At 38.5% G+C, this 20892-nt stretch overlaps 3 protein-coding genes across 3 annotated transcripts; 2 read left to right on the forward strand and 1 right to left on the reverse strand.

The window, feature by feature from the left end:
* Positions 1-2183: 2183 nt before the first annotated feature.
* On the forward strand, positions 2184-3492 carry LOC145482643 (galanin receptor 2b-like). Its single transcript, XM_081461255.1, has one exon. The coding sequence runs from the start codon at positions 2327-2329 to the stop codon at positions 3416-3418; it is 1092 nt and encodes a 363-aa protein (XP_081317381.1). The 5' UTR covers positions 2184-2326; the 3' UTR covers positions 3419-3492.
* A 984-nt stretch (positions 3493-4476) lies between these two features.
* On the forward strand, positions 4477-7893 carry LOC145482653 (uncharacterized). Its single transcript, XM_081461263.1, has 3 exons — positions 4477-4552; positions 5171-5220; positions 6724-7893. The coding sequence occupies exons 2-3, from the start codon at positions 5205-5207 to the stop codon at positions 7464-7466; spliced, it is 759 nt and encodes a 252-aa protein (XP_081317389.1). The 5' UTR covers positions 4477-4552; positions 5171-5204; the 3' UTR covers positions 7467-7893.
* A 3828-nt stretch (positions 7894-11721) lies between these two features.
* On the reverse strand, positions 11722-20825 carry LOC145485539 (mitoguardin 1-like). Its single transcript, XM_081464200.1, has 13 exons — positions 20527-20825; positions 18530-18670; positions 17863-17949; positions 17241-17587; positions 17009-17100; positions 16765-16833; positions 16534-16606; positions 16012-16098; positions 14378-14476; positions 13814-13948; positions 13384-13437; positions 12827-12943; positions 11722-12441 (listed from the first exon to the last, which is right to left on the reverse strand). The coding sequence occupies exons 1-13, from the start codon at positions 20702-20704 to the stop codon at positions 12220-12222; spliced, it is 1701 nt and encodes a 566-aa protein (XP_081320326.1). The 5' UTR covers positions 20705-20825; the 3' UTR covers positions 11722-12219.
* Between the last annotated feature and the right edge of the window lie 67 nt (positions 20826-20892).

The raw sequence follows: 20892 nt of genomic DNA on the forward strand, positions 1-20892 counted from the left end.
ACAGGAGGGTTACCCACGCCATCCTTTGCCGAGAGTTTTGAAATTGTCTTGGCTTTGGCTTTTCCTATAAATAAACATAAAAAGAGAAATATATGTTGTATATGGCTATGATGGAAAGAATAAAAAAAATTATGTGCGTGGTAACCAGAGTAGCCAATGGCTTTCGACCTGGTTGCCACCATGTTGAGCTAAATGTGGTGGAACAAAAACATATTACAGAAGAATGCATTACTAAAAATACCAGGAAAATGCATTACTGAAAATAAATTACAGAAATACAAGCCAGTGACTATTATTAACTTTATTTTTAGTATTTAAGAGGTGCTGCTAATTAATACTGCTTCTTAAGGGGATTATATCGTACGTTTTTTAGGCTAAGTGGAATTGATTCCCAAATCAGTTTTTTATGCACAAAACTGGGATGCTGATTGTCCATAGCTAGTCACATAAATATCCATATGTAGTCCGCTTAACCCATGGTCACTGTTAAAGGGAACTTACACTAAACCTTGGTCTCACTATATTCGGGGGGTTCCTCGCTACTTTCGGAGGGCTCCCTTCTTTAAGGTGGCTACTTTTTGAAGTTTCATCAGTTGCAGGTTAGAGAAATGGTAAGATTAGATGCGGAAATCTGAAAGTTACAGGTTTCGATCCTGGCAGTTAATGGAACCTTTTAAATTTCTCCGAGCTACTAACGGATGGTTTGTGTTTATATAGGCATTGGAAAATAAAGACAGTATGGGGATTTGCAATAACTCGCGGAGAAAAAACACTTTTCGAGAGTGAAAGCCTCGCACATGACTTTTCAATTGGCAAAGCTTCGGTTAAAAGCCGCCAAAGCTATCGATCGATCAAATTATACATCTACGGCTATGTTATATACCGAATAGTGTCTAGCTTGGGAGCAGTAGATCAACTCCAAACACGGAGGACCGGGCAGCCATTTTGTTCACAGTTAATGCCGGGCAGATGTAGCTCCTCTCCATCCTCTCGCGAATTAGACTGGTCAGCGAAATTACCCCCCAACCCCCCCCCCCCTCCAATAAAAAATTACAACTCATCGACCGAGCAAGTGATCTTTTTTCCTTTGATAACTGTTATAACTCCCTCTAGCTGCGTTATCACACGGTAAAAAGTGTTTCACATTTTTTACGTTATACGGTTAAAAATTTTCCGTTTTTGACACCCACTGTATCGACCAAACTTTTGCCCGTTTCGCGCAGATACAGGAACCTGCATTTCACTGTATATACCAGCCGTACAGAGAATCATTTAGTTTTGCATATATGTATTTGATTTAGAAACCATCTCCTAATTTGTACTATTATCGTTATCATTGTTACTGGCCGCCTAGGAAGTAGCCTAGTGTCAGCAGCCGGTGATGGAAAAAAGAGCTAAAATTATCGCAACGCAATCAGAAAATAAAGCAAATTTTGTGAACGTGTTTCCGTTTTCTTAGGAGCACATGATTTGTAAATAAGGTAGGCTCAGCTGCAAACGTAACCGTTGTTTCAGGTCGTTTGTTTTCTCACTATGTACTTATATCTTTTTAATTTTATGTGCCTTTTTTGGCTTTGTCACTAAGTAAAACGTGCGAATTATGTTTTCTCTGTCAGCTTTATTTAAACAATCTCACGGCTGCTTGATCGTTAGGTTATACTCTCACACTCGTATAAAGAAAATGCCCCTTTTTGAGTGACAGTCGTAGGTGGCAATCGAGTGACATCTGGATTTCAGATTTTTTGTTTACCGTTGAAAAGTTAACAAATGAACAGCTGTGACTGCAAAGTTACCTTCTCAAAGGACTAGTTACTTTCTGTTTATTGAGTGAGTCGTGAATCTATAAACAACGCTGCACTGTCTAAACTAAAGCTTGCTGAAACTCAAATCTTTAGTGCTGTATCGCAACCTGTATTTTAACACTACCCGCAGAGACTGCAATGTAAGGTTAGCCGGATTAAACTAGTGGCGTTTGCAGAACTTCTCTCCGAGAAGAAAACACTACAAACATATCTAACATTTTAAGACACGACTGATAAGAGCAAAAACTAGTTTTTAATTAATAGAGTATTTATCTACTAGCCGATCAACCAATAGCCTTTTGCAGTATTCTAATGCAAATAACCTACAGTTTAAATGAAAGTATGTTATTAAGACGGGGTGTATTACCATTTAATGCAGCTAACTGTAGACGTCGCAATAAGAAGAAGAGAGGCCACCAACACAGATAAGATTCTGGATTCACATAGAAACAGTGAAGCATTGGTCACAAACAAGGAGTTGCGAGATAGTCCTGTCTGGAATAGTCCAGTACCTGCTCGGAAACATGCCTGTCAACGTTTCAACGTTCAATGATTACTTGCTCCAGGAAAAAACATTCAGGAGCGATCGAGAAACATACTTCTCAACCTTGTTTAACATAAGCTGTGCCTTTGTGGTTCTAGGAGCTGTGGAGAATATCATTGTTTGCTGTGTTTTGGCCAAAGGTAAAATTGGCCGATCGCCCACAAAACTATCCAACTTTTTTCTCCTCCATTTGTCCATCACGGATCTTGTGTTCAGAGCAATAACTTTCCCTCAACGGACTAAAGACCGCGAAAACTTGTACTCATCTAATACAGTTCACTGCCAACTGGTTATATTCTCGCAGTTTACATGTGCCGCGGTAACTTTTGTGCTTCTCACAGGAATTGCCATCGATCGCTACATCCACATTTTATTTCCTCTCCGAGCCCTGACAATTAAGACCAGGAAATATATCACTGTAATTTTCATCTGGTTTTATGCTCTGGTAATTTGCTCGGGCTTTATCGGCAGCGCTTCACTCTCTCCTCGTATCAAACTCCGCAGTCAGCTGTATCATCTTTCAATTTCTTCATCAAACTTGACCAGCAACGATGCAGCAGTTAGTTCAGATTCCAAACCGTTCCATAGACACTGCACTCCTGGGAAACCGGATTCACTGGAGCGGAAGGTTGCCTTTACAGTGTATTTTGTGTTCGCATTTGTGGTACCGCTAATTGTGATCACATTTGCCTACACCAAGATAACAGTCTTTCTGTGGAAAAGGACAAAGACGAACAACAGCATAAACAGTAGCTGTGCAAAGGCGAAGCTTAAAGCAACTCAGATGTTTGTCCTAGTAGTTTTCAGTTTTCTTCTTAGCTGGGGCCCAATAATGATTCTCGATATATTTGCATCTTACCCCGCTAAAACGGGCAGGATAACTTATCAAAAGCTCCCTATAAGGCCCTTGTTTGATTGCATCTCCCAGACAAGCTCAATATTTTACCCGTTTATTTACGCGTTCTGTGATAAAAATTTTAGAAAAAATCTTCGCCGTTGTCTGTGGCGGAAGGATTCCGTGAGGGTTTCACGTGTTTCTCCTGTATTAATGAATGCAGTTTCATACAAATGAGTAATTTGAGCCCAAAAGTTCCTAGAGCTAGTCCATTAAGCAAACGGACAGCTTGTAATTTCATTTATGATTTAAAACCTTCAGGAAAACATTTGAACTAGTATTGTCTTAGCTGTTACGTGCAGGTTAATCATTATTTGTGTTTCTGCAATAGCCCGCTGACGTATTCAGGCGGTCGTGATAAGCGGGAAGGATTTCGTTTAAAAATGAAATGAATGAAATCACGTCCAGCAAAGGTCATGGTAATCAAAAGCAGGACCCAAGTCAACATCATAGTTGCTGTTTACAATCATTGAAAAACAGACCTTTTGTATTTCAAAGTTGCCCAGCACAAAAGAAAAAACTCTTTGTTTTAATGGTTGGCAGCTGCGTGGTCGATCCCAAATAAAATGCCGTTATGTAACCGTCATTGATGTATATAAAACATTCAGTAATATTTCTTTTTGTCCAACCAGAAAGGGCGGGGTGAAATGAATGATCGCTCAGCCCTGTTATGATTAGTTAAAATATGTTATGATTAGTGAAAATTGAAAACCCTGGTAAAGCTGCAATATGTACATTAGCTGTAATTATACTTACTCTACTGTTTATATTTGTTTTAAAATTTCTCAAGTAGAACTTTCTACTTCTATGCGGGAAAATGCAGTTTAGCCTGAATAATTAGGAGTCGACTTGTATAACAAAATATCGAGTAAAAACGGAGAAGATTACGACATCAGTAATAGGCATGATGTACTCTGTCCACAAACGGACAATAAGCAGCCATCTTGATGAATAAACTTGAATGGAGTTGCTAATCCGGTAAGGTGTGTGCAATTTCATTTTACAGAAATGTTGCCCTGCTCTTGCCCTGCTGAATGTTGACACGTAACGCAGCTCGCAGTTTTTGTACTAAACGCCGAGTAATTTTATAATGCAAGCGATTATTACTAACATTTTAAATTAAATTAAAAGCCCTGTTGCATGACTGCTGGTCGGTTGTCAAGTGAAGTGACATCACGCACGTCTGCACGACTACCATTGTTCTCAATACGGAATATTCAGCCCTGATTCACACAGCGTTAGAGGGTTTATATTATCAGTCTGAATTGCACAAGACATATCGGAGTACACTGACGGATATAACACCTCGCGGTAAGTGAAGAAATCACATTTTCAATCGATGGATTTAGTGTATATACTGATGTATAGATGGTATTTTACAGATGTAATCCTCTTTCTTAATGGAAATTGATCTCGGATCGAGACAGAAGTGTTAATGAAACAAATAAACCAGTCAGTGAGCTCGTTTGTATTTTTATAAGCATCGCCATTACTAAAAGTTAACGGTAAACGGGCTAACCTGTCGTTTTTTACTCTTTCTACTCGGGCTATGTAGTGCGTCACCGCCTTATAATATATTGAGGCTTGTCGACTTATTGACTTTTGACTCATGATTCATAACCTCGTGTGACTTGCAAAACAAGCGCCCTGCCTGTGAAAACCGACTAACACACCCGAGCTCCTAGATATAATCTATTACGATACTTCATATTGTTTGACAAAGTTAAGATTCCAGCCGCCTTTTTTAACTTGAGTCGCTCAAATCAAGAACATGCATCCTGAAACCATGGCATTGTTCATTTCAATATTTCACCGTTCTATCGGTCACACCATCTCCAGACCCATCTGGCAAGGCAGTGAGCATGATGCAATTCGCGTTTTTAAAAGGCATGAGTTTTATCATTTCAAATGTCATTTATTCTCTTTCAGTTGATTCCTTCTCTGGCATAACAAAACTGCTGCAATGAGTCGTATCAGAGGTAAGTAGTTATTTAGATTGATGCAAATTTCTCCTTTAGGAGTCACGCTTGGTCCATGGGCCGTGAAAAATATTCGAAACTCGCTGAGATACCGGAGATGCCACGAGATCCTATATTCCCGTTTCTATGCATGATCAGTTACCGAAACAATGCATGGCAATAAACAACAAGTTAAATAATAGTGGGGTTAAGATGACAATTAAGAAATATGTTTAAGAAAAGTAGGTGGATTTGTGAATTGATCACAGTTGCAGAATTGATACATCTGAATTATTCTCTATTCTCCATGGCCAAAAACAAAGCAAGCAGTTAATCTAAGTCAGATATATATGATCAGTACTACTGAAAAGAAATAATACTTTCCTAGCATAATTAAATGAAATGCATAAATAGTCCATTTTGTTCATTGATTTTCTCAAAAAGAGAATTTCTTGAATCGAATAGTTTACAATGAAAACAAAAATGCATTTCACCTTCAAACACGCATTAAGGTATCAATTCAATCATTTGCAATAGGGCTGTATTTGCGTATCCGAGTAGCCCCCATCTTCTTTGAGAGGTTCCCCCCAGCCCACCCCTGAAGCCAAAAAGTGTTCACGTTTTACTCTCTAGACCCTTTCCCGCAAGTTGTTGAAACCTTATACTTAACTCCTACTTGAGTTTGAGTAACTTGGTTGAAGATTGCTAATTTCTGTCCTCCTAATGTCACATCTCAAATGGACTCAAAAAAGCAAATAAAGCAGACTAGACAGACAGACAAATAGACTGACCGACTGACTGACTAACTGACTGACTGACTGACAAACTGACTGACTGACAAACTGACTGACTGACAAACTGACCGACCGACTGACCGACCGACTGACTGACTGACTGACTGACAGACTGACTGACTGACTGACAGACTGACTGACAGACTGACTGACAGACTGACTGACAGACTGACAGACTGACTGACAGACTGACAGACTGACAGACTGACTGACAGACTGACAGACTGACTGACTGACTGACTGACTGACTGACTGACAGAGAGAAAGACATACGGACGAACAAACGGACAGACGGACCCTTTTGCTTCTTTCACATGTCCTCACCTGGCTGGAGCGTATCATTTCACCGTGACTTTCACAGCATGTGAGGTTTCTCTGTTGCATCTCTGAAAGTTTTCGAGACTTTCGGAGACTTTCTAAATCTTTGGTCTCGGCTTTTAACGTCGTTATCTGCTGGTAATGTCTGTAGACGCTTGCTTTCATCCATTTTTTTTTTAAAGATCTTTCTCAGATCTTGTAAGAATTTGATCCAATACCAATTTGGTCTAAGATGATTTAATCCGTTTCTTTGGAGGAATACGTAACAGCTTTTATCCAGAAGCTTTATTCAGGCCAACAATTAAATTAAAGTACAATTGAGTGCTATATGGACATTCTCTTACATATGAGGATATGTCAGTCACAGAATCACTGTTATCAATTTTCCAACTGACCTTGTATTCCTTTTCAGAAAGAAGTAGACGAAACCTCAAAAGCCCAAGGAAGATCAAATTTAACTTCAACGTCTTACCACAAGAGGAATCTTTCCCAGGACGAAGTTCTTTCAGCCAAGACTTGTTCAACAATGAGACAAGTATGAAAATCCGAAATGCTGCCAAAGAGAGCAAGTTTATTCAAGGCATGGCTACAGGAACTCTTGATCCGGATGACTATGGTGGTTACATGGTGCAAGATGCTGCCTACTGCTTCAATGCAGTCGGAGCATTTGACTACGCTGCTCAACAGATGCAAGTACAAGGAAAACCTGAATTTTCTTTGCTTTACAGGGTGCAGTCGGAGACCTACAAGAGCTACAACCAAGAGTTTGTTAAAACCTGGCGACTTAAGAATACTGAGAGCGTGGTGATGGGCCCAGCAGCCGAGATGTATGTGGGCTACGAGTCTGCTCTGAGCCGGCAAGATGCCAAGTTCCTATGTATAGCCATGTTGCCATGCACCATGCTCTGGCCTTGGATTGCCAGTGAGCTCATTGATTCAGTTGACGAGAAGAACCCTTATTATGGCTGGTTTGAAGACAACAAGCCTGACACAAACGACAAAAGCAGGCTGGAGAAGTTTGTTGACTTCTTCTTCACTCCAGAGGATAAAGAGAAGTCGCTTCTCATTTTCCACGAAGGGTTGGTTAATGAGCTAAATTTCTTCCGGGATGCCTGCGATGAAACTCTGTATTACTACTCCTACTTTAATTTGTAAATGTTTTTAATTTTGGCCAATTGTATTTCTTGAACGGGAAACTTAATGCCACTTTTTTTCGTAGCTGAAGATGTTGCTTTTATTACACAGCAGTTAGAACTATTCTCTGGAAATTTTAACGACTAACTAGTGTGCGACGAGTTTGATAGTCAGCGGCTGACTATGACGGGAAAAATAAATAACATTTTGTTATTGGCTGTAGTGATATGTTTGTCATAAGCTCTGTTGACACTCTCTTTCCTTGTTTTAGTTTCAAACAGTCTGAGCTTAATTGTTTTTGTTTTTCAATTGATAGCTAATTTGTAGCAAAGTAAAGTTAAACGTTCATTGTGTGTCCACTTGTCTTTCAGCAGAGCTGGCAAAAATATAGCCATTCACATATGCATGTATACTTCGGTCTTCACGCTTCTTCAATTATCCACTGATAATTAATGACGTCACGAGAGATTTTATTTTCTCGAGTTTGATAAGCTTTCTGTTGTTTTGCACGCACTACTTTGAACCTTTAACCTTTGCTTCACGGAAAGCCGCAATGACTTTCTCTGGTTACAGAGGACCTTCCAATCAGACACTCTTGCACGAATTTGTTTTGACTGTAACTGTTACTGTTACTTACTGATTCCTCTTTAAATTCGTCTTAATTTAAATTATTCTCATCGTGATGAAATGAAGAAGGAAAATATATACAGCAATGTGACAGACTTGATTCTCGTGCTATTTTCTTACGAAAAGTAAAAGTAAAATTGAACTAAGACAATGAACGCATAACTCGAGCATGTCACTCATTCCAAAGAAGTACCTTTTTGTTTGTTTATAGTTATATTTTGTTTTCGTCGATTTGGTTGTTTTTTAAGTCTGTTCCACGGGTTTGTAATGTCTCTTTCGTCAGATAAATAATTTCAGCAAATTTAGTCTCTTGAGTGTTTTTCACTGAACAGTATTAACTGCGTATATTACTTTAACACTACCAATCGTGAGGATGAGCGCCTCAAAACTGAGTCATGCCGAGATTTGTGCAGGATGTAAAGGAGAAATAAGGGAGCGGTATCTGCTGCTTGCAGTGGAGAAGTACTGGCATACAAACTGCTTGAAGTGTTCTCAGTGCGGAGTGGTTCTGGATCAAGTCGGCAAGTCGTGTTTTGTTAAAGGAAGCTCCATATTGTGCAAAAATGATTACACCAGGTAACTAGCTATTTAAGTCGTTCTGATAGTCGGTTTGAAAATCTTTGTCGAGAGCTGCTGTCAAAACTGAACTAGTGGTGTGTTCACGGACACATGGATCCTGCCTGTTTAGGAACTGCTACGAAAAATGTAAATTTCTAAAACGCAAAAAGTAATTCGACTACAGGCTGGAAAACGTCTTACAGAACCACTTTTAGCGTAAAGAAAAACCTCAACCCCTGTAACTTGCAATGTTTGCAGAAAGTCAATCAATTAAGGACAACCAACATTGTGCATAAAATAGGTCCTCACTAGCTGCAAACATCATGAACTAAAACTGCTGTCGATTCCATATTCTTTTTATTATTTTGATCGATACATAAATTTAGGGGCGACTCGGCAGAGCGACTTAGGGCGCTGAATTTGAACTCTGGAGGTCCCTCTTTCAAGTCTCCATGGCTCCACCTTGCCACCATAGATCTGTGTCAGGATTAAGTTCCAAGTTAAAGTTTTCCACTGTGTTCAGCAGTAAACAGCCAACTGTTCTTCCCAACCCTTATGTTCACTGTCCACTGAATTAGTTGTTCGTTTATATTACAGTTCCATAATTAGCACAGCAGTGCTAAATCCAGCGGCACTTGGTATAATTAGTTAACTGATTTGTTTTATATTAATGTTATTATTTTTTAAAACAAAAAAAACGCATTTTGCTGTTATCTGAAGATATGTCATCTGTGAAAAGCGCTACTTGTAGATTACCCAGTGAGCTTTGCTTTGCATGTATTTTACAGTCGAGCAAAATGTCATAGGAGACGCTTACAAGCAATTTGTTTTGTTTGCTCTGAGAAATTGCCTACATTTTTTGCTATCTTTCGGAAACTTGGCGGGGTCTGAGGAAAATGTACGTTCAGTGCTGCAATCAGAGTACAACAGCGTACAATACAATGCAATACAATATAGTCGAATTCCACAGTCTCGGTTTCCTGCACTTGAACTAGCGATTCGCTGAAACAAATAAAAACAAGCCAAACATAAAGAACAGGAAACGAACTAAAAATAAAGCAGGAAAAAAATAACCAAAAAATAACGAAACTTGCTCGATTTGTGTGGCAACTACGATGACTAAAACACACCGAACAACAACAACTAGAAAACCAACAGTCCGGGGGTACTTCCCTATACAGGGCTAGAGGACGGGGGTGCTCGTCGGAAATTTTGAAAAGAACCGCTAAGAGGTACCAAGATCCTGTCATATAGTCTTGGGTTCAATACCCTAAAAAGGACCGCAAAACTTCCCGCTGTGGACCTTTTGAGGCTGAACGCACCAAGAGGTACCTGAACTGGGTTTTTAACCCCTGCAAGGTGCGACGCGCACCCCCGTTGTTTTTGTATGGGAGCTCCCCTCTGGGCCAACAGCAGAAGACGCTACACGGTACCATGGAAACAAGAGACGAAACATGAAAACGAAAATAACTGGCTAAATTATCAACAATAACAAATATGCGCAATATAATTGAAATTAAAAACAAAAGACTTAAACACGAAAAGACAACAAAATTGATGCTCTGTGGCTACATAGAACACAAAATAACATAAAACGTTCATGAACATAGTGTCGTCGAGGATAAAAGCAGCAAATAAACAAACAAAAGAAAACAAAAATAACTTGGAAAAATTTTATCAGCTATGATTTGGGACTTTATTGGCTTCAATCTTATTCAGTAACTGAACTCAAAAGATGGTTAATTTACAACCAAGCTATTCTAAGCCTTTATGGTAGTAATAAATGTTAGTCAAATGTCTGTCTAATACCAGGACACCCTGTGAAGGTGCTAAGTAAGTAGGTAAGTAAGAACTTTATTTAAGTGTCAATGTATTTAGCCCATGTGGGCTAATTGGGGACACTCCCCCAAAAAAGGTGTTCCTCAGTATTCCTTCCACAGCGCTTCTCAGAAGAGATAACGTCTACAGATAAAATCTGCGTATTTTCGCGCCAAGTGGAGGTTATTATTCAGACAAACACTTCCATTTGACTTATTAGTGGGTTTGCCTCAGGCAATGAGACAAAAAAATAAAAATGAAATAAAGCGATTTGAATGCTTACGTTGCGCTATGAAACTGTTGCAGGTTATACAGAGTATGCACAGCTTGTGCCAAACAAATTCCTGCTAAAGCCATGGTTTTACGCGCAGGTCAGAATGTGTATCACGACACTTGCTTTGTCTGTACCACGTGCAAGCGCCTCTTGAAGACTGGTGACAAGTATTGCGTCATTGACAGCAAGTTGTTCTGTGAACAAGATGCGAGGGCAAAGAAACAACAGCAAATACTCAAGGTGAAATATAATAAGAGAAAAACACATGATAACAATAACAACCAAAATACTGCAGGTGCAAAAAATTCTTACAAAGCAAATCTATGTTTTAGCCATGCAGAGACAAGTCACGGCAAAACCTGAAAGTCACCCGAAGTTTAGACTGCGAGACTTCGAGCAGTCTCTTTCTTTTCCTAGCATGCCACGCGAATGCAGAAAACCTGATTCTCTCATCGTTTCGTTCCCTAACTTGAATAACTTCAACTTTTAGACTGCTCGTAGTCTACCCCAAGCTAGAAATCGATTCAGTCCGTTATTTTTTCGCGATATGAGCCACGTTCACAAACGAAGGATATGAAGTCCCAACTCTCGCAGTTTCAATTAAGAGGTCATTGACATTTTGAAAAACATTTCAAACTTGCTGTGTTAATCTTCAGTGTACTTGACTAAATTTGTGCATCATTTATGCTTACATGTATGTTATGACAAACTGCTTATGTTTTCGTTGTTTCTGATTTTCCCCGTTGGGTAACAAAGGTATTTTTATTTTCTCTTTTGTCAAAGCATTTGCAAGTAGCACCACATCCTTAAAAACCTTTACTGGCAGAGCTCGAGTGGAGAACAAAGTGAGCTGGAGTGGAAGTTACCACTTGCCATGATCAAGCCGTAATTTTGCACTGCAGCCTAACACCTACAGATTCATCAGCAACTCATATAGCCGAACATTCAGTAGTGAGAAACTCGCAGCCAGTTTTAGATCAAACAATTAAAACAATCGTTAAGTTTTCTGGACTTCTTTAATACAGAACAAGTGTGGTGGAAATCCCACAAAGTGTAGTCAAAATACGCTTAAAGGCACAAAGTCACTTTTATGTTTCAAAACTTCGTTGAAGAGCATTGAACTAAAACAAAGAGTAGGGGAACAGTTACATCTAAACGCACTTTTAATTCCCTAAAACAAAAAATGCTCGTTTACGTTTTTAAATTTATCACTAACTTGGCTTTTGCCTCGCAAAACAGCCAAAAGACGACCAAAAAATATAACTGAGGATTTGATAATCATTAAACAACCCGTGAACTCTGTAACACTAAATATAAATTATCTCGCTGTGTTGACATAACATTTAACTGTGATTCTGTCACAAGTGCTTAAAGCTAGCGCATTCCGGCTCTACTGGTAATTACAAATATATACATGATAACGGTAAATAATGGCCTGATGTCCACTGGTTTTATATACAATAAAAATTGAAGCAGAATAATTCACGGTGTCCCTCTTTACGACTGTCCAACTTGCTGCAGTTCTTGGCTCGTAAAATTCAGCGTCTCATCAAAGGAAGATGCAGTTTGCACGATGTCTGCTTCATAACCATGGCTTCTTAACAGCTGTTCGCTCCTTCCTTTTGCTAATCTGACAATCGAGTCACACAAGCTTTCAACCGATGAATAATCTGAGGTGTTGAAGTCAAAGATGTCTCTGATGAAACCCAGGATGTGACTCTAATGAAAAAGAAAAAAAACAAACAAACTCGTTGAGGGCTACATGTATGGGAAAGCTGCTGCAAGCACTTTAAAAATGAATGCCAAAGCAATTTTGAGTTTGCTCACAGATAAAACTCGTGCAACGCAGTCTCAATGAACACGTTTCACTAACACATTAGCATCACATAATTACAATAAAAGACGAGAGAACAGACAAACGGGAAAGAGAAAAATGAGAGGAGTTCCTTTGTCGTTTACTTCTCTTATTTCAAGCCTTTTTTGTTGAATGACAATCCACTGGAGTGTGACATACATGAAGCAAACTAAATACACCACGTAATCAGCAACGACAAATAAAGTACAACTTAACTATAATATACGTACGATTATGCACTGTACATACCTTGAAATATTCACAGACTTCTTTCAAATTTTCATCTGATCCTAAGAAGCCCCAAGCAAGAACTGGCGACACGTACTGTGCCACTACATAGAAATGTGCCATGAAACCGTACGGGTCCTGCACCGTGAAACACACCTTTACATTACTACATTATAAGTTTATATAAACTTATAATACATGTGAAACGTGCAATATGCACTTAGTGTAGAAAAAGCCCCAGCAAGTCAACCTGGTTGTTGCTCCACATAATTTAAAAATAGGACAGAATTTAAATATGGTACGAGATAAAAATAATAAAAATCAATACATAACTTTATTTAGGTATGAAATGTATTTAGCCCAGTTGTTCTAATTGGGAACACTGTAAATAAATAAACAAACAGGAAGCTACCAGATCTACAATGTAAATGTCCCTAACAGTGCACTGAAAGGTCTAGCCTGTCAGCAGGCTCTTTGTAGGGAAAGATGCAGAAAGTTTAGTGAGCAGGAAATATTTATCATGAAAACAACAAACAAGTAGTGGTTTATGATTGTTACTGTATTATTAAAGTGCAAACCTGAAGATAAGAAGACTTGGCCTTTAGGACTCCCCAGATAGCTGTGGTGAGAGCCTATAGACAATAACACAGCATTACAATAACATAAAGTACATATACAAGTACTGTACCGTATACCACAGATCACAACAGAAAAGCCATGCTGCTTTAATTTTATACTAATTAAAAGAAACTCTAAAACTTCAAAAGACAATAAGGAGCCTCCATGTGAGGACAACATCAACCAAAATGAGAGTTCCCAAAATAACAGAGAGATGTTACAGATAATTTAACATTAGCTTGTCATGACAGAGTTTCTCTTGAGGCATCACTTTATAGCATTTATCCCTGATGGCACAATTAGATTTGACGTAAAGAGATGTACATGTAACTTATCAAACACTGAAACACAAATGACATATAATATGAGAGGCAGCAGGCTGTCACTTACAGTCTCCTTGATGCGTGCTGACAGCCACCTGTTTTGAACAGCAGTGGCTACTGAGTAGGGTGGGGTGGCTAAGTCATCAAATGCATCTAACAACACAAAGTCCAGCAAAACATCATAGAAAGACAGGTCAATCACCTGAAGGCAACAGAAAACAGCCATATAGGGCATCACTTCATTTGTTGTACCAGAAAATAGTCTTTCCATAACTTGAAGGGAATTGAGGGACATCCACTGTTTCCAGGACGAATAGGAATTTGGAATGTGTTGGTTTGAAGAGGAACAAAAACCAGATAATTTAAGGAAAAATCCTCAGGGAAGGATTGTCAAGTGAAAACAAACTCAACCCACTTATGATTTTGGGTCCAGCCACCCACGCTGCACAATAACAAAAATATAAAATGATATTGATTGAGCACAAAGGCAGGGCATGGAGGATATGTTCAAGGTTATTCTCTTATACTTTTAAAAATAATTTATTGGATCCTGTGCCTTACATTCCATTGCAAAAAAATTACAATGACATATTTCTAAGTTAAGAAACAATATAGCAAAGTTACTCCTAACCCCTCTTTCAGTGAGTTCATCTTTGATTTGCTTCCAGTTCTCTGCTGATGATGTGTAGTCTACAAGTTCATCAAATGCCGCTTGGAAATCTGATGGGTCCTGCAGAAATTGATGATGAAACATGAGCACTGATCATATTAAGGTCTTAGTTTTTGCTTGATTATGATATTTCTAACTATATATACATTGTATACGGACCACATGGAAATATATTACTAACATTAATTAATAGTACATTGGATGGTTGGAAGTTTTCTATTGAAGCATTCAACTAGTAGGTTCGATTACCAGCCGCTGTTCGGGAAAAGAGCCTGCGCTCCTCCCCCGAACTCAAGGCTGGACTCGTGGACTTGGCATTGTTAATTTCAACCAATAAGAAATCTGCCTGCCTGAATCGAGCAGGCTGCATAAATTAGCTTTCTCGCAGCAGCAAAGGAGTTGTGCGATATGAAGTGCGATTGCATTAGTGGGATATTTAACCAAGTACCGTCAACTGATGAAATCTTGCCTGATCTAAACCATAGTGGCATATACAACACGCAAAATAGTCAACAGACTTATACGTTAGCATCTATATTTGAATCATGTGGTGCCAGAATATGAGATAACGAACAAAGTAAACAAAAGGAGGGATAAACGCAAACATCGATTTCAAGAAACAAAAAACTCAGTCAAATTGATGTGTACCTTAGTCTTCTTGAAGAGAAGAAACACCAGTCTCTGGCGAAGACGCCAGACAAAATTAAATTTTTAAATGAGCCAAAGTAAACCGAGCTAGCAAAACATAAACCTGGTGTCAACACCATGCACACCAATATGTGTGACCTTTGACATGACAGTTGCTACAGCATAATCAAACAGCTCTGCAATACTTTAAAAAAAAAAAAGACTACTCTTCTATAGAACACAGCATGTAATGCCCTTCCGCAGCAATAATGTGAAACAAAATAGGTTGGAGGGCCAAAGTCAAAAGAAGTGGCGAAAACACCACAAATTTTACGAGCCGTAGGCGTCATGTGGGCCTGCCTATGATTGTCATCAGATGACATTTCCGGCCACCTGAAGCGCCGCAAGAAAACATTATGAAGTTACGTCAAAGACATGCTTTGCCGCTCACGTGTCCAGCTGTCTCTTCTTGGGGAGGAACGTAGACCGGACTCGAGAAAGCGGCGGAAATCGAGCCTATTCAACTAGGTATTCTACAATAACTGCAATAATTCTCACACACTCATTGGCTAATTTTCATTGTTAATAAGTGTGGACAGACACATGAATTTATAATTTATGTGACGCAGCAATGAGTGAGAGCAGACAATTTGACAATTTATTATCGTAAAAAACAAATTGGCATCAGTTTTTTATGTATCTGTCCTATTATTGACTATGAATTTTGTCATAACATTGTCAAAGTAGTCTCCGGATCCACAAGGCGATACTTTGACAATGTTATGACGAAATTCATTATCAACAACAAGGCAGACACAAAGTCATGTTAATTTATACATGTGAGAAGAGCAGCATCAAATCTCAACAAAGGAGGTACAGTTTATGTACATGTATATTAATTTGTTCATTACAGCTGTGAACACTTTTATTAAGGAAAGAAGCTTTTTTATTTCTAGGATTTCATGTACCTTGCCTGCACTTTCAATGACAGCAGACACAGCTTGCCTTCCACTGTCAATAAACCACTGACGGGTGTCAGATAATGAAAACACCATCTATAATAAGAGTTGAGAAATCTGATTTACATTTTATCAGCTATAAAATCCCTTCTAAAGATTGTTGTTGTTGACTTGTTGTCTCATAGCATTCAAAACACATGAGGAACTGACAGAAACTTTCTTTCCTGTACACATACTTGTACATATGTGCTGACTATCTACACATGACTCATCACAGGCATGCACATATAGGTCGTCTGTGTCATCCACGATGGCATAACAAGGTTAGTGAAGTTACATGAAGTTGAGTCAGAACTGTACTGGAAAATATCATAAACAAAACCCCTGCTTGTATGGCAATAAATTCAGAACTCCCTGTTCTATGTAGCAATTGGCAAACTTGAAACATTTCAAGCATAATAACACATTTCAAAAGCACTTGATAAATGGAACACACTACAAATGAATAAAAAAGCAAGTATGTTTACAAACCTCTGATGCCTGCCGCACACAATGTACTTTGGCAAGGAATTCCATGTCACTTTCACACCCCACCTCAGTTGTCCTTAGGGGAAAAAAAACCAGACTGTTACAGAAAATACAATGAGAAAATGTGAGCAGTGACATTAACAAAATAAATGTTAAACAATTATGCATACATGTACACTGTTCATGTCAAAACCAAATCATGTGCAATTTCCAAATTAAAGAGGGTTCCCTCACCTCATCTTTCGGTAAAGAATTCCATGACGAATGTAATGCTGCAGGCCAGACACATAAAACTCCAGGTGACTACTCAGAGAGGAATACAAAGTATTTCAATTTAGTAATTTGGTTTAAATATGTACCTCTGAAGGTTCATGCAAATACAGGTATTGCTATAATTACCAAATTTAACCATTACACTTAAGATGATTTTTCTTTAAATAAACAAGTAGTAAAACCCAAGCCGTGTTGTTCACTGCACCTGTGACTGCCAGCAGTACGGAGCACAGCTTCTCTGAACACCTTTAGTCGCTGGGATTCACTGACAAGTCTCTCTTCTGTTATATCATCATACTGCCAATGAAAAAAATTATAACTTCAATTAAGATCATAGATGTGCATGTAAAGTTACTAACAACAGATCACAGTTGTGGGGGTATGAAGATGTATGAAGATGTATGAAAAGAGGTATGAAAATTAAATGTATGATGTACCTCCAATTGTGCATTATCAGATGCAGAGACAAAAGATTCTGTATCAGAAGAGTTCTCATGGTCCTGGTCTCTACTCATTTCCAGCTGTAACTGCTCTTGCAAACTCTCATCATCAATCCACGTCAGCATGTTACTTGGTGTACGTGGCAGGGGTGTCTCCATCAGCTCATAACGTTCAATCACCTTACGCAGTTTTCTGGAGCCACTGATCAGAGCGTTAAGTTTTTCATCTGCTTCATAATTGAAAAATGAGTCCTCTCCCAGAGAAACAGTTTCTCTTTTCCGGGCCATGACGTATTCTGCAGCTCCATACCAATGTTCTAATGCCATTTCAAAGCTTTCCACACCTGTGAAAACATTCAGTCTGATAGTCGCAGTAAAAAAAAAAAAATTACTCATACATGTTCACTCTTAATTTTTTTTTCTTTTTTTCATATATGAATAATGTGCAGTCCAGAGTGCCAAAGCATGTTCTTTATAGCATTTGAGATCAAACCTTCTCAACCAAATAGTATAAACTTTACTAACAGCAAATGCATGATTTATCATTTTGGACAAATGGTGCATATGCTCCAGCTTTTTGAGGAGGTTATTACCAGGTATGCTGTAGGTATACACATACCTCTCTTGATTAGTTCTTCAACAATTTCATCTTCGTCTGTAATTATATCTCCTAAGTCAACAGCACTGTCTTCAGAGATTCTTCCATCTAACATTAAATAAATGTACATGTAAGTTGTACCAGCAATATTGTTAAATTATTAATGGGAATTTGAGTTGGTATTGTTTACACTGGTGTACACTAGTGGCTTTAGGATGGCAACCTACACCCCTTAATCTAAAGGAACCTGGCAATTAGTTGTACATATACAATACATTTTGTGTCTTTAGTTAACATGAACACTAATGTCAAATCTCCATATAATTGCATTTAATTAAAGAAAGAAAGAACAAAAAAAATTTCAATCCCTATGAGTACTTTAACATGACATGTATAACTACTATAATTATAAGGAAAGCCAGACACAATAATTATTTGGAGTTGTCCTTAGTTTTACAAAATCATTATTAACAGGTGAACCTCAAATCAAAAAACAAAGCAACAGGCAGCCACAGCTGTACATGTATACTACATGTATGTAAGTAGTTGATGAATTTTTCATCATTGCAAATAAATGAGTTTCTCCTGAGCTGGCCAACACATGACCATCTTCCACATGTGCTTTGACTCAACACTGTAGGGTTCTGACTTATATGACATTCAGACATACACATAATGAAACATTTACCATTCCCAACAATGGTGTCATCCATGTTGCCATGTTGAGATTTTAAACCTGCAGCATGGCGTCTTAACACAAGCTCATGATCTAAACTTGCAACTTTGATGACAGGCCTGGACGAATCACCGACAGAAACTCTTGAACTACCTGTCACCAGTTAAAACAACAAGAAGATCTGTTAGATCTTAAAACCGCGCTTTTAAAATTTAACTGTTTTCTTAGCACTACAGTCGCAACGCAGTGCACATTCGAAAGTAATCCTTGATGATTCATTGATTACTGTAGACATCACATCACTTGATCAACACAGACTGTACTATTGCACCATCAGTCGTAGCCGTTGCGAAATCTCCGATGACGTAATAGTGTTAATCTGGAACTTTCTTTGGGATATGTATGGGCATGAAGATATGAACACTTTTAACAACAGCTTTCTTTCTTAAAAGTCAAGTTTAAATTTAATATTTTCCTTGAGTAAAGGGCTAGCAAAGAAGTCACACGAGTCACATAATTCAAGAATTGCGTTATCGACGGCTATCTTTAGTACGGTGGTTATTTCCCTACCAATGACGTAATCATTGCATGTCCTGACATGTTCTTTGCTTGGCTTGCAAATATTTCATTTTCCTTCCGATCTATGAACTCGTTGCGATGAAAGAGCCAAAGAATTTACTTCATTTGCCTAAAACCACAAGAAATACTCGCAAACTTGCAAATAAATTAATGACCGTCGCTTCTGGCGAAATAAACTTCCAAAGTAAACACGATCTTATTAGTCACGTAGCGAAAGTGAAAGCTGCAACGTTAACGCATTCCATGGCTGACGTAATACCTTTTTTCAGCGTATTTATTATTCCCTTTGAATCCAACGCCTTGATAAAACGAAAAGAAAATATATTTCACCCACAAAAAAGAAAACAATATCCGTAAAATTGTCCGTGTATTTATGTTTTAACAGCTTCTGGCGGAAAAACATCACACGTTGCGTGACTCAAAGTTTGGCCGAGCGGGGTCTGCGTCTGGTCACCGACAAAAAAAAAAAAATAATAAACCACGGGTAAACCTAGAACCGCGCTCGGCCCATGGCCGTGCGGTTAATAAAGTAAGGTTAGTACCTGATTGTACAGCTGTATGAATGGTACTACATCCATGATTACACTGTTTTAATTAATGCAGACCCATGATCAAGTGGTCTGACTTCAAGAGCTGATCAGGTGCTGTGACCAGTATCTGGCAGCATTGCCACAGGACTTGAATTACAGTCATGTGCACTCTGACTGAAAACAAACTAAATATAACTACATGTAATAGGGTTTTGTTCATTTATTATTTTACACTTAAATTGTAGTGTCTAAAACACTTGAAAGCCAAGAATACATTGGCGTTGTTAGTCATTGGCACATATGTCAAGCCAGGCAGCTAAGGTTCCTGACATATATTATGCCACCAGCAATGTTGTTGTAAACAATCAAGTTTATTGATTGAATATTTCACTGTTACATGCAGCTCCCTGCGCAACGTGAACTCGTGCATATTGAGCTGAAATTTACACGTTGCCCCCAATCTTGTACATCAATTCATCACGTAAATCAAAGGTTCTCTCAAAGAAAGAAAGATAGGTATTTTCACAACCGAAGATGAAAGACTTGAAGCTCAAGAACATTTAAAAATTTATCTCCCCGCCATATTGGTAATGCATCAAATAAGATCTCATGTCCAACGAGTCAATATCTTGTCAGTAAATACATGTATCTACAAGTAAATACATTTGACTACCAAATGCGAGGTACTTTTAATGAAAATATGATTAGTTAATTTAATGCGTAAGCTTAAATTACAAAAGATAATTAATTTAAACCAAGACTGAATAATTCACGTTTCGATTTGGCTGTTCTGTCAAATCAAGCTCCACCACAGCGCGGCTTTCGACAGGTCCAAACCAGACAAAGATGTTCTCAGGAATCAATATAATAAATTAAACCGTTTACTGTTTTATTTGTTACCTGTAGTAGCAGTTCTTTTTCTTCTCAAAGGACGGTCGTTGTAAGAAGAACTCTTTCCAGTTGATGGTTCCCGGCGTTTTCGTTTCAAATATCGCGCTGTGAGAAAAAGCAAAGTCCCAGCACCGATAGACAACGCAAGTAATGCAGTGATTTGAAGCACTCGCGATGAACGAAACATGGTACAGCTGTAGGTTTAGTCACATCTTATGAGAATCGCATCTTGTTGTTAAAAATAGTATTGAAAGACTACATTCTAGATCAGTTTCGATAGTGCAGCAAATCTTGTTTGCAGCGCTGGCGAACCCGCTGGCGTGGAGTTCAGCTGATGAAAGATGAGTCCGTTGTTACCATGCGGTTGCGGTAACA

Source organism: Orbicella franksi, chromosome 1, assembly GCF_964199315.1.
Source record: "Orbicella franksi chromosome 1, jaOrbFran1.1, whole genome shotgun sequence".
NCBI lineage: Eukaryota > Metazoa > Cnidaria > Anthozoa > Scleractinia > Merulinidae > Orbicella > Orbicella franksi.

Excerpts from the sequence above, each read along its gene's own strand:
- LOC145482643 (XM_081461255.1), top strand. The coding sequence starts at position 2,327 with ATGCCTGTCAACGTTTCAACGTTCAATGATTACTTGCTCCAGGAAAAA.
- LOC145485539 (XM_081464200.1), bottom strand. The coding sequence starts at position 20,704 with ATGTTTCGTTCATCGCGAGTGCTTCAAATCACTGCATTACTTGCGTTG. Across the intron at positions 18,671-20,526 it reads AAAAAGAACTGCTACTACAG|GTAGTTCAAGAGTTTCTGTC; the intron begins GTAACAAATAAA and ends AACTGGTGACAG. Across the intron at positions 17,950-18,529 it reads TGACACCATTGTTGGGAATG|ATGGAAGAATCTCTGAAGAC; the intron begins GTAAATGTTTCA and ends ATTTAATGTTAG.